The sequence below is a fragment of the Lucilia cuprina genome, chromosome 5, assembly GCF_022045245.1.
Source record: "Lucilia cuprina isolate Lc7/37 chromosome 5, ASM2204524v1, whole genome shotgun sequence".
Lineage (NCBI taxonomy): Eukaryota > Metazoa > Arthropoda > Insecta > Diptera > Calliphoridae > Lucilia > Lucilia cuprina.
This window is the reverse complement of record NC_060953.1, coordinates 43,111,401-43,125,451: the sequence shown is the minus strand read 5'-3', so window position 1 is coordinate 43,125,451 and position 14,051 is coordinate 43,111,401. Positions and strand designations below refer to the sequence as shown.

At 30.3% G+C, this 14,051-nt stretch overlaps 1 protein-coding gene across 2 annotated transcripts; it reads right to left on the bottom strand.

The window, feature by feature from the left end:
- Positions 1-1,609: 1,609 nt before the first annotated feature.
- Positions 1,610-13,664, bottom strand: LOC111683492 (tubulin polymerization-promoting protein homolog). Of its 2 annotated transcripts, XM_023445569.2 has the most exons (4): positions 4,956-5,161; positions 4,369-4,446; positions 2,156-2,540; positions 1,610-2,088 (listed from the first exon to the last, which is right to left on the bottom strand). In XM_023445569.2, exons 2-4 carry the CDS (start codon positions 4,401-4,403, stop codon positions 1,903-1,905), a joined length of 606 nt encoding a protein of 201 aa, XP_023301337.1. In that variant the 5' UTR covers positions 4,404-4,446; positions 4,956-5,161; the 3' UTR covers positions 1,610-1,902. The 2 variants fall into 2 exon arrangements, with proteins under 2 accessions (XP_023301337.1, XP_023301338.1); XM_023445570.2 differs by lacking the exons at positions 4,369-4,446; positions 4,956-5,161 and adding an exon at positions 13,586-13,664.
- Positions 13,665-14,051: the final 387 nt, after the last annotated feature.

Below are 14,051 nucleotides of genomic sequence, written 5' to 3'. Positions count from 1 at the left end.
TGAACTAGAACTGAACTAGAACTGAACTAGAACTGAACTAGAACTGAACTAAAACTGAACTAGAACTGAACTAGAACTGAACTAGAACTAAACTAGAACTGAACTAGATCTGAAGTAGAATTGAACTGGAACTGAACTAGAATTGAACAAGAACTGAACTAGATTTCAACTAGATTTGATCTAGAACTGAACTAGAACTGAACTAGAAATGAACTTGAACTGAACTAGAACAGCGCTAGAACTAAACTAGATCTGTGCTGGTACTGAACTAGAATTGAACTAGAACTGAACTAGAACTAAATTAGTACTGAACTAGAACTTAACTAGAACTATACTACAACTAAACTAGAACTAAACTAGAACTGAACTAGAACTGAGCTAGAACTGAACTACAACCGAACTAGAACTAAAATAGAACTGAACTAAACTAGAACGTAACTAGAACTGAACAAGAATTGAACTAAAACTGAATTAGAAATGAACTAGAACTGAACTAGAACTGAACTGAACTAAACTAGAACTGAACTAGAACTGAACCAGAACTGAACTAAACTAGAACTGAACTACAACCGAACTAGAACTAAAACAGAACTGAACTACAACCGAACTAGAACTAAAACAGAACTGAACTAGAACTGAAATAGAACTGAACTAGAATTGAACTAGAACTGAACTAGAACTGAACTAGAACTGAACTAGAACTGAACTAGAACTGAACTAGAACTGAACTAGAACTGAACTAGAACTGAACTAGAACTGAACTAGAACTGAACTAGAACTGAACTAGAACTGAACTAGAACTGAACTAGAACTGAACTAGAACTGAACTAGAACTGAACTAGAACCGAACTAGAACTCAACTAGAACAAAACATGATCTGTACTAGACCTGAACTAGGACCGTACTATAACTAAACTAAATCTGAACTAGAACTGAACTAGAACTGAACTAGAACTGAGCTAGAACTGAACTAGAACTGAACTAGAACTGAACTAGAACTGAACTAGAACTGAACTAGAACTGAACTAGAACTGAACTAGAACTGAACTAGAAATAAACTAGAAGTGAACTACAGCTAAAGTAGAACTGAACTAGAACTGAATTAGAACTCAATTAGTACTGAAATAGACCTGAACTAGAATTGAACTAGAACTGAACTAGAACTAAACTAGAACTGAACTACAACTAAATTAGAACTGAACCTGAATTTAACTTGCACTGAAATAGAACTGAACCAAAACTAATTTACTTTTCCTCTAAAACGGTATTTTATAAAACACGCACCCATTTTTAATTTTTAATAGAGTTTTTATTTAGTTTTATAAAAAGATTATCATAAGTTGACAACTTGACAAGAGACACCAAAACCATGTTTAAGTAAAATGACATCTTTACATACAAGTTGCCTAACTTTAACCAATGAAATATTGCATTTTAATACAGGTTGAATGTGTACATATTTTCAAAAAAGTTGTATAGGTATAGGAAAAAATTTGAACTATTAATATTTATGTTTTACTGGGTACACAAGTTATCCAAGCGTTTTGGAGGGATAGGATTGTTTAAGGCTAAAACAATTAAAAAATAAAACAAAAGTCATCAATAAATGTACACTAAATAAAAATTATCACAATTTATTTAATGAAACAAAACAATTTAAAGAACAATTAAAAAAATTAACCAAGAATAAATTTAAATTTTTAACTTAAACAAAAAATTTAAAATAATATTGTGCTTTTGTGGAAAGGAATTTACATTAAACTTACTTAACTAAACTGTTGAGGCTTACATATATGTTTTTTGTTGTTTGTAGCTAATATTATATAAATTAGTAAAATGTTATAATAAAAATGTTTTGATTTTAAATATTTATAAGAATCCATTATAAATGTATACAAAAATTTAATTGCCAGTAGCAGGATAGGTATCCTTATTTTGATAGCCGGAAACATAGCCAGAGTCGTCAACGATATTTTTGCGTCCAGCAATACCTTTTCCCTTGCCAGTGGCATCAAAACGTTCCTTATGAGATCCTGTATACTTGCTGGTGTCAGTTAAACGTTCTACAGCAGAAGCAGCTTTGCCAGCCTGTAAATGTAAAAAGTATTAAACAATAATGTATTTGCTTGACCAATTTTCAAATAGAAAAACTTACCGATACTTGCATTACTCCCGGAGCTCCACATGAAGCCATTTTATTTTTAATTTCTGACAATTCAACCTTTTTGGTTTTGGCCAAATCCTCTAGAAATTTGTTGTAATCAGCATAAGAAATTTTCATGGCCTTGAATTTCTTAAAGTGAATACCAGTGTCGGTGGTGGTGATTTTCTTATCGATAACTTTAGCTTGTTTCATCCATTTGTCACTCTGTGATAGTGTGATCAATTTACCATCGGATTTGGTATCACCGAATTTCGAAAAGGCCTTAAATTGATCCTGGAATGATACTTTTGGCTCTTCTAAAGCCATCTCAGCCAATTCAGCTGTAGGAGGGGCTGGGGAGGCACTGCCATTTGTTGCTTCGTCAGACATAGTGGTTCTGAAATAAAGAAAAGATTCAAAATTAGAAATAAAGTTCAGAAAGATAGGTTTTTCGATGAACTAAATTAAACGAGAACTGATCTAGAGCGGAACTTGAACCAAACTAGAACTAAACTGGAATTGAACTAAAACTCAACTAGAACTGAGCTGGAATTGTACTAGATGTGAATAACAACTTAAATGGAACTGAACAAGAACTGCACTAGAACTGAACAAGAACTGAACTAAAGTTGAACTAGAATTGAACTAGAACTGAACTAGAACTGAACTAGAACTGAACTAGAACTGAACTAGAACTGAACTAGAACTGAACTAGAACTGAACTAGAACTGAACTAGAACTGAACTAGAACTGAACTAGAACTGAACTAGAACTGAACTAGAACTGAACTAGATCTGAACTAGAACTGAACTAGAACTGAACTAGAACTGAACTAGAACTGAACTAGAACTGAACTAGAACTGAACTAGAACTGAACTAGAACTGAACTAGAACTGAACTAGAACTGAACTAGAACTGAACTAGAACTGAACTAGAACTGAACTAGAACTGAACTAGACTGAACTAGAACTGAACTAGAACTGAACTAGAACTGAACTAGAACTGAACTAGAACTGAACTAGAACTGAACTAGAACTGAACTAGAACTGAAAACTGAACTAGAACAACTAAAGACTAGAACTGAACTAGAACTAGAACTGAACTAGACTGAACTAGAACTGAACTAGAACTGAACTAGAACTGAACTAGAACTGAACTAGAACTGAACTAGAACTGAACTGAACTAGAACTGAACTAGAACTGAACTAGAACTGAACTAGAACTGAACTAGAACTGAACTAGAACTGAACTAGAGCTGAATTAGAACTGAACTAGAACTGAACTCGAACTGAACTAGAACTGAACTAGAACTGAACTAGAACTGAACAAGAACTGAACTAGAACTGAACTAGAACTGAACTAGAACTAAACTACAACTGAACTAGAACTGAACTAGATCTGAAGTAGAATTGAACTGGAACTGAACTAGATTTCAACTAGATTTGATCTAGAACTGAACTAGAACTGAACTAGAACTGAACTAGAATTGAACTAGAACTGAACTAGAACTGAACTAGAGCTGAACTAGAACTGAACTAGATTTCAACTAGATTTGATCTAGAACTGAACTAGAACTGAACTAGAACTGAACTAGAACTGAACTAGAACTGAACTAGAACTGAACTAGAACTGAACTAGAACTGAACTAGAACTGAACTAGAACTGAACTAGAACTGAACTAGAACTGAACTAGAACTGAACTAGAACTGAAACTAGAACTGAACTAGAACTGAACTAGAACTGAACTAGAACTGAACTAGAACTGAACTAGAACTGAACTAGAACTGAACTAGAACTGAACTAGAACTGAACTAGAACTGAACTAGAACTAAACTAGAACTGAACTAGAACTGAACTAGAACTGAACTAGAACTGAACTAGATCTGAAGTAGAATTGAACTGGAACTGAACTAGATTTCAACTAGATTTGATCTAGAACTGAACTAGAACTGAACTAGAATTGAACTAGAACTGAACTAGAACTGAACTAGAGCTGAACTAGAACTGAACTAGAACAGAACTAGAATTGAACTAGAACTGAACTAGAACTGAACTAGAACTGAAATAGAACTTAACTAGAACTGTACTTGAAATAGAATTGAAATAGAAATAACTAGTACAGAACTAGTACTTAACTAAAAATAGTTATGACCCTGGACAGAAATAAAATAAACATTACTCTGAAGTATTTTTAATCATTCTAAAATGTGGTATATCTCACTCACCTATGAGCAGCAGTTCTTGCAATCATACTATGCATGTTTCAGATTTTTGATTTTAATTATTTTTGTCAATTTTTAAATCTAAAAGTTAATTATTATTAAAAAATTTCTGTTAAGAAGAAGTAATAACTATTTTAATGACCAAACACAATCAGCTGAAAGTTTTTACAAATCAAGAACCTTAATGAATCCCAAAAGTTAAAATTCTTAAAGTTGTAAATAATTTTTAAGAATAAAAATAATTTGATCAAAATTAAACAGAAAAAGGTTTAAGTTGTTCATCAATGACCGTTATAGGGTTAAAATGTCTCTCAAACAAATCAATTCAAAAAGTAACTGGTTGCTGTAGGTCGTACATTTAAATAAATATTTGTAAATATATTATGAAAACTTGATATTTACAATTTTTAAGTAAATATTATTAAAAAGAATTTATATATTTTTTTTATTTTGAATGCATTAACACAATTTTTGTTTTTAACTGATAAATAAATTCTTATCATAATTTTGCCACAAATTAGCAAAAAAAAATACAAATAATTATGCACTGATGTCACAAATTCAATAAACACACAACTTTGTTTTCTTACAAATTTACAAATATAAATGACAAACAAAAGACAGTAAAAAATTTCCTTCTATCTTTTTTTCTTTTCCACCAATATTCTTATCAATTGGTAATTTTAACACAATTTACAATTAATTATTGTTTTGCTATTTTAAATATTTGTTTTGTTTTTATTTTTCTTAAACTTTCTACGGTGGTGTCTTATAGTCAGTTCTCTTTCTTTTTTCGAGTGAAATCAAACTGATTGTTAAACAAATTTTTTAATATATTATTAGCAGCATTTTAATGGTTTTTAATTCATTGCGTTTCTTAATTTCGTAGTTTTTTTTCTATATATTTGTTTTATTTAGTCAAGATGATATCATAGCAAAAAATTTTTTTGAAAGAAAATAATAATAGTATTATTTTACATTCCTAGAGGTACCGGTAAATCACACTGGTGTGTTAATCATTGTATTATTTCATTTTTTTTTAAATTAAAAAAAAACAAAGTCTAAGTCGATTTTAATGATCACTTCGAAAAAATACAAGGTTAAGCCGATATTTTAAAATAATTGCTGCGAAATCCACTTTGTTTCTTTCTATCGTCTTGGTAGTCATAAGATCAGTTTATTCTCTAATTAGTCTGCACAGCAGTTCATTATTTTTATATTTCGATTGTGTTGCTTATATCGTTAGTAGTTCTATTGGTCCATTAACATCTTTTAGATAAATCAATTTCCTTCCAAAGTAATCACTTCATTAATTGCATTTCACTTTAAAAAAAAGTATTTATTGAAATAAAACATAGAATTTTTAACCATGTTTATTTTTATCAAAATGTTACAAATTACTTATTTCACTGAGTATACTTTTGTAAAAGGAGTATCAAAAATAAAATTTAAATTAAACATTGCCTTCTAGCACATAAGAAATCTTATCAGTTGTGTGTTAAAAAAAAAATAAACTTAAAAACAACAAAAATTACGTTTTTATATTATACCAATGAATTTTTTGTATAAAAAATTACTTTAATATTTAACTTTTATTTGTCTACCAATTACAATACATTTTGTTAGAAATAACGAAACATATTTTTTTTGTTAACACTATTGAAAAATAATAATTTGAATAATTAACACTATTGCAACAGAACTAGAACAGAACTAGAACAGAACTAGAACAGAACTAGAACAGAACTAGAACAGAACTAGAACAGAACTAGAACAGAACTAGAACAGAACTAGAACTGAACTAGAACAGAACTAGAACAGAACTAGAACAGAACTAGAACAGAACTAGAACATAACTAGAACAGAACTATAACAGAACTAGAACAGAACTAGAACAGAGCTAGAACAGAACTAGAACAGAACTAGAACAGAACTAGAACAGAACTAGAACAGAACTAGAACAGAACTAGAACAGAACTAGAACAGAACTAGAACAGAACTAGAACAGAACTAGAACAGAACTAGAACAGAACTAGAACCGAACTAGAACAGAACTAGAACAGAACTAGAACAGTACTAGAACAGATGTAGAACCGAACTAGAACAGAACTAGAACAGAACTAGAACAGAACTAGAACAGAACTAGAATAGAACTAGAACAGAACTAGAACAGAACTGGAACAGATCTAGAACTGAACTAGAACAGAACTAGAACATAACTAGAACAGAACAAGAACAGAACTAGAACAAAACTAGAACTAGAACCGAATACCAGTTCCTTAATATTAAATTTACTATTTCTACCCTACACCACTTTAGTGGGGTGGGAATATTGGATTTGTGCTGATGTTTGTAACGCACAATAATATTGGTCCTACACCCACCTTAAAGTATACTACTCTATTTTACTATGTCCGTCCGTCTGTCTGTCCATGTTAACCTTGTAATCGCAATTTTGATGATAATTCAATGAAATTTAGTACATGATCTTCTATTGTACCATAGACAAAGCCTGTTGAAAATGGTTTATATCGGTCCATTATTTCACCTAGCCCCCATACAACTGAACTCGTCGAATAGGGCTTTTAAGTTCATTATTATGTTTAATATACTCATATCTCAATAAAAAGTGCAAAACCAAGTTCTATACTAGACTTGATGACCATCACGAATTCTATTATAATAGGTCCTCATATGACCCTAGCCCCTATGAAAAGCCACCATCAAAATTTCACCTAAATGTCCACAATTTTATTCAACAATAAACGACTTAAATGCTTTTTTATGGCAACTAAATCACATTTTATTTTTGTAAAAGGGTTAGGGTATTACATGGTCGACCTCGCCCGACTATAGCTTCTTGTTTTAACTTATTGAATACTTTAAAATTTTAAACACTTACTACCACTACCTCCTTAAATCACCAGCACGCACTCCATACAAAAAACACCTCCTTCAGCCAAAAAAAAATATGTATTTTTAAAACAATCAATAAAAATTGTTTCCATTAATTGAATTTTTATTAATAATTACCATTGTAAGACTACCAATTTTAAACATAAATCATTTTGAAATAATTGACCAGCCTAAAGCTGATAAAGTTTCAATAAAAAATCTATAAATTTTACACATATGTAAGACATACAATTTAACATAAAATTTGTTTTTTTTTTAACTTTATTTCGGAATATTTTTACTTTTTTTGGCAAAAAAAGAGATTTTTTTTAAGAGGGCTCAAAGAGCAGTAGGGCAAAATATGGCCCTATCCTTAAAAATGTTGGTATGGGGAGTTAAGACTTCTTCAATATTATTTATGTAGAATTTAAAAGTGTTATTAGTGTTTGTAAGTGAATTTTGACCTTTAAGTCATTTTCTGAAGGGGAGTTTGTATGGGGGATAGGGTCAAATGAAGCCCGATCATTACAAAAATCGGTAGTGTCATTTAAAGTTCTATAAAACTAAGTTTTGTCGACTTTTGTTAACATAATAGATCATTTAAATTAATTATAAGCCAAAAGGCCCTATTTGGGGGGTACGGTTGTATAAGGGGCTAGTCGAAATAATGGACCGATTTTAACCATTTTCAATAGGCTTCGTCCTTGGGCCAAAAGAAGCGTGTGTACCAAATTTCATCCAATTATCATGAAAATTGCGACCTGTACCTTGCGCACAAGGTTTACATGGACAGCCAGCCAGACGGACGGACATAGCTTAATCGACTCAGAAAATGATTCTAAGCCGATTGGTATACTTTAAGGTGGGTATAGGACGAATATTTTTGTATGTTACAAACATCAGCACAAACCCAATATACCCTCCCCACTAAAGTGGTGTAGGGTATAATCATCGTTTTAATTTATTCTTTTACTGTCGTATACATTCACAAACAAATTCATAATTTACATCGAACAATTGTGGCAAAAACATTAATTTTAGACTTGTTTAATATTAAAAAAACTCACAATGTTTTGTTCAGTTTATAGATTTTATCGTTTATATTTTTGATTGTTTTGCTTATTTTAGTTAACATTTTTTAACCGTAGGTTATAATTTGTAACTGAATGAAACGTGTTATAGAAACTTGTATAAAAATCATATCATCTTGTTAATTAAGTTTTGATTTATTTTGATTTTTTGTATTTTAAATTTTACAATTGACCATAACTGATCACGACAGTGATAATAATGAGTTGTTTTATTCATTCTAATCGAATTAATAAGATTCCGAAATCTCTAAATATTAGAGAATTATAACAAGATTGGTAATGAGGAAAAAACGAGCTTCTAATGTTTAGAATTTATGTTCTGGATTATACCTCTTTCAAAACGAATTATTAAAAACATTATTCCCTGAATTCTAAATTCATTTTAATCTGGGTAGGTCAAGGTTGCAAGCAGTCAACCTTAAAATTTTATTATTAAAACAATATCCGTAATATGATGCGTTACGCGATAACAACATTGTTGTCATCATCCCATAGACCACCCATAAACTAAATACTTTCGAATATAAACTCAAAATACACTCTTGTTTTCATTTTTCATCCCGCTGACATCAACTTTTGCAAACAAAAAAAAATATTGAAAATATAAAAAGTTTAATATAACATCTATGTACACAAAACTATTTGTTAAGTACATTTAGCAAAAAAGTGCACATCATCATTAAAAAGTGTATAGCAGCGAATATAGGAATTATGTCATTGTGTTTTTGACATCATATTGGGACAAAAAAAAAAAAAATACACTGACACAAATGTCAATTTAGGGAGTGTTTTAAGAAAAACACATTAGAAACTACAGAAAGAGGTTAAGGTTAAAGAAGGTATAATTGCAACAAATTTTGAAATACATAGTTTGAATTGTAATAGAACTAAATTAAAACTGAACTAGAACTGAATTAGAACTGAACTAGATCTGAACTAGAACTGAACTAGAACTGAACTAGAACTGAAGTAGAACTGAAGTAGAACTGAACTAGAACTGAACTAGAACTGAACTAGAACTGAACTAGAACTGAACTAGAACTGAACTAGAACTGAACTAGAACTGAACTAGAACTGAACTAGAACTGAACTAGAACTGAACTAGAACTGAACTAGAACTGAACTAGAACTGAACTAAAACTGAAACTAAAACTGAACTAGAACTGAACTAGAACTGAACTAGAACTGAACTAGAACTGAACTAGAACTGAACTAGAACTGAACTAGAACTGAACTAGAACTGAACTAGAACTGAACTAGAACTGAACTAGAACTGAACTAGAACTGAACTAGAACTGAACTAGAACTGAACTAGAACTGAACTAGAACTGAACTAGAACTGAACTAGAACTGAACTAGAACTGAACTAGAACTGAACTAGAACTGAACTAGAACTGAACTAGAACTGAACTAGAACTGAACTAGAACTGAACTAGAACTGAACTAGAACTGAACTAGAACTGAACTAGAACTGAACTAGAACTGAACTAGAACTGAACTAGAACTGAACTAGAACTGAACTAGAACTGAACTAGAACTGAACTAGAACTGAACTAGAACTGAACTAGAACTGAACTAGAACTGAACTAGAACTGAAATAGAACTGAACTAGAACTGAACTAGAACTAGAACTGAACTAGAACTGAACTAGAACTGAACTAGAACTGAACTAGAACTGAACTAGAACTGAACTAGAACTGAACTAGAACTGAACTAGAACTGAACTAGAACTGAACTAGAACTGAACTAGAACTGAACTAGAACTGAACTAGAACTGAACTAGAACTGAACTAGAACTGAACTAGAACTGAACTAGAACTGAACTAGAACTGAACTAGAACTGAACTAGAACTGAACTAGAACTGAACTAGAACTGAACTAGAACTGAACTAGAACTGAACTAGAACTGAACTAGAACTGAACTAGAACTGAACTAGAACTGAACTAGAACTGAACTAGAACTGAACTAGAACTGAACTAGAACTGAACTAGAACTGAACTAGAACTGAACTAGAACTAGAACAGAACTAGAACAGAACTAGAACAGAACTAGAACAGAACTAGAACAGAACTAGAACAGAACTAGAACAGAACTAGAACAGAACTAGAACAGAACTAGAACAGAACTAGAACAGAACTGAACTAAAACTAGAACTGAACTAGAACGGAACTAGAACTGAACTAGAACTAAACTAGAACTGAACTAGACTGTAGACTAAACTATGGACTAGACTATAGACTGGACTACAGACTAGAGTACAGACTAGACTACAGACTAGACTACAGATGAGAATATAGACCAGACTATAGACTAGACTACAGACCAGAATATAGACTAGACTACAAACCAGACTATAGACTAGACTACAGACTAGAATATAGACTAGACTAAAGACTAGACTATATACTATACTATAGACTAGATTATAGACTGGATTAAGTACTAGACTTAGAGAAGACTATAAACTAGACTATAAACTGGACTATGGACTATACTGTAGACTAGACTATAGTATAGACTTGATTATACACTAGACTATTGACACTAACTGAATAAAAACTGAACTACAACTTAATTAGAACTGAAGTAGAACTAAAATAGAACTGAACTAGCGGCCGTGAAGTATAAGTACATGAAGTACTTTGAATTATTATAATCGGCTTTAAAATAAATTAATATTTTTGTTTATTAATTATATAATAATATCATTCCATTTAAAATAATTACAAAGCTATTTTTTATCTTTATTTCCTATTTACAACTTGTTTTGGTTGTTATTCCAAATTAAAAAAAAAAAAAAAAACAAAAACATTTTGGACGGTCAATTAAAATTGTATGTTTTTAGGGCCCCCTTCATTCCTAATTTGCTGTATAATGAGACATTGCCCAAATATGGTTTGAGCCATTATTTATTAGTTTCATATTTTTGTTAAAATAATTTAAATATTTTTTTTTTTTTTTAAGTATTTCCAAAATAGGAAACTTTTCATTTTGAACGTTAATCTAATGATTTATATTCTTTTTGAAAATATTAATATGTAAATTGTGAAACAAATTTAATTAGTTTTGTTTGTTTTAGTTTTTGGAGAGGAGAGGGTTTGGCATGAGGGAAAACAAATGTTTAAACTATTAAAACAGTTGAAATACTGTTAATTAATAGATGACAGATATTTAAAAGAAATAATTGATGTTAAGTTCTTAGGTTTAGGTGCGAATAAAGTGAATTCTTTAAAGGTAACAGGAAATTACTTTTAACGTGTCTAAGAGAGAGAGCATTTAAAACGTCTTATTATTTTCGAAACTAAAAAATCAGAAAAGTTTCAGCAGTTTATTAGTAGTGAAGTTACAAGAGATTTCTATTCGACAAGGATTTAGCTTAACGTTAGAAGAGGGCGTGGGTATGATATAACCGCCCCTTTTTATTGTGAAATCTGTATTTTTAAAATTGTACTTTTTTCGTACCAGAATGTACTATATGTGGCACTGAAAAGAAAATTTCCTCTCCTAATAGAGTCAGTAGTTTATTAGTAGTAAAGTTGCAAGAGATTTCTATTCGACAAGGATTTAGCTTAACGTTAGAAGAGGGCGTGAATATGATATAACCGCCCCTTTTTATTGTGAAGTCTGTATTTCTAAAATTGTACTTTTTTCGTACCAGAATGTACTATATGTGGCACTGAAAAGAAAATTTCCTCTTCTAATAGAGTCTAACTGAAGAGCTTTACATTTTTACGTTCAGTAGTTTCAGTAGTTTATTTGTAATGAAGTTACAAGAGATTTCTATTCGACAAGGATTTAGCTTAACGTTAGAAAAGGGCGTGGGTAAGATATAACCGCCCCTTTTTATTGTGAAGTCTAAAATTGTATTTTTGTCGTAGCAGAATGTACTATATGTGGCACTGAAAATAAAATTTCCTCTCCTAATAGAGTCTAACTGAAGAGCTATACATTTTTACGTTCAGAATAACTTAATTTTAGGACTTTATATGATTAATCAACAACTTTGCTTTTTTGATCTCAATTTTAACCCTTTAACGACCATAGGCAAATATACTTGCCATAAAATTTTTAGTATATTTATCTGTTTAAGTGACTATTAGGGCCAATATATCAATCGATCTTGAAAACTTTATTTGCGAAAGTATACATAAGACTTAGAAGTTATCTAGGAGAAGAATTTCCGCATCCTAACTATTATGAGGACAAAAATATCGACAATCAAACAAACAATTATATTGACTTGAAGCCAGAAAGGTTTGGTCGTCAAAGGGTTAATTTATTCATTTCAAAATTCTTTTTTTTCACCCCTATTTTCTGTGATTTTCTTCTATTAGAAATTAACTCTTTGTTTAAAGTCAAACAATAGGAAAAGTTCAAAAACCCTTTAATCTTTTAAAGAGTTGAAACTAACATATAAAGTACTTTCACTTAAGTTTCAACAACATTTCCATGGGGAAAACTTCTAACGTAACTTTATTTCCTACTAACAGTAAAATAAAGAAAAAAGGGGAGTGTAATAGATGCAAGTTTAACTCAAGTGTTTGTTGGTGGGGGGGGTTTCAGAGGAGCCTAAAATAAAACTACATGACATCATACCCCTTCAAATGGAAAAACTAATAAAGTGCGCATGTTTTGAGCAAAAAGCAACGGCATGAATGAGGATGTTATTTAGTAAAGAGTCTGCCAGCATCATCATCATCATCATGACCATCATTACCACCATCCTCATGATTATCATTTGAAATATGATGTACATACATAAATGAGTATTAATCATTATTACATTTCCATTAAAAGTAGACTTTTTGCGCCATAAATAGATGAAAAGGATGCGTTAGTCATTGCTTTTCCGTTTCTTTGTTACAAGAGAACTATGTACTATTATCAATGGCTATATGTACAATTTTAAACAATAGTCTTGCAATATAATGAAAACAATATTTCCCACTTTCTAAGTAATACTTGAAAATCTGATTAAGAGTTTTTCTTTTATACCTCTTTTATTCTACAGCGAAATGGAACAAATATCTTTAGATTTTTATAGACATCAATATATGTTTTTTTTTATATATCAATTTATTTTCCTTTTATGTTGATATGTTAAACAAAAAAATTGTTTATTTAGGTCAGGAATCAAATTATATATGTATGTCCCCATATATGTATGTATTTTTTATTAAAATTTAAAATTCTTATAATGTCCGTTTAAAAACAAATTTATTAAAAAACTCACATTATATTTTTAAGTTATTTGCCAACGATTTTTTAATTAATTTATTTTTCTTTTTTTTTCAAATTATTTATTTAATTTGAAATATTTTTTATTATTTTGTTAACCGTTTTATTTTTTTAATATTTTAGAATTTATAACTATACGGAAATATTGTTGAAGCACAACTAAATTGTTGAAAGACGCAAAAAGCTTTCTAAAGTTCCCGCAAAACAAAACAATAACATTAGAATGAGTGCGTTATTGTTTTTTTTTTGGACTCAGTGACATGTGAGTGAGTTAAATTTTATTTTATTTCTTACTATGAACTTAATGACCAATTTTTTAGTATGTGACTTTTATAAATTTTATAATATTTGAGTCATTTTGAAATGTTTAAAAAAATGTGTTACTAAAAAACACAATTTTCTTTTAAATTTATGAAGAAAACACAAAATTATTAATAACGCATTAAAAAATACAAATTTGA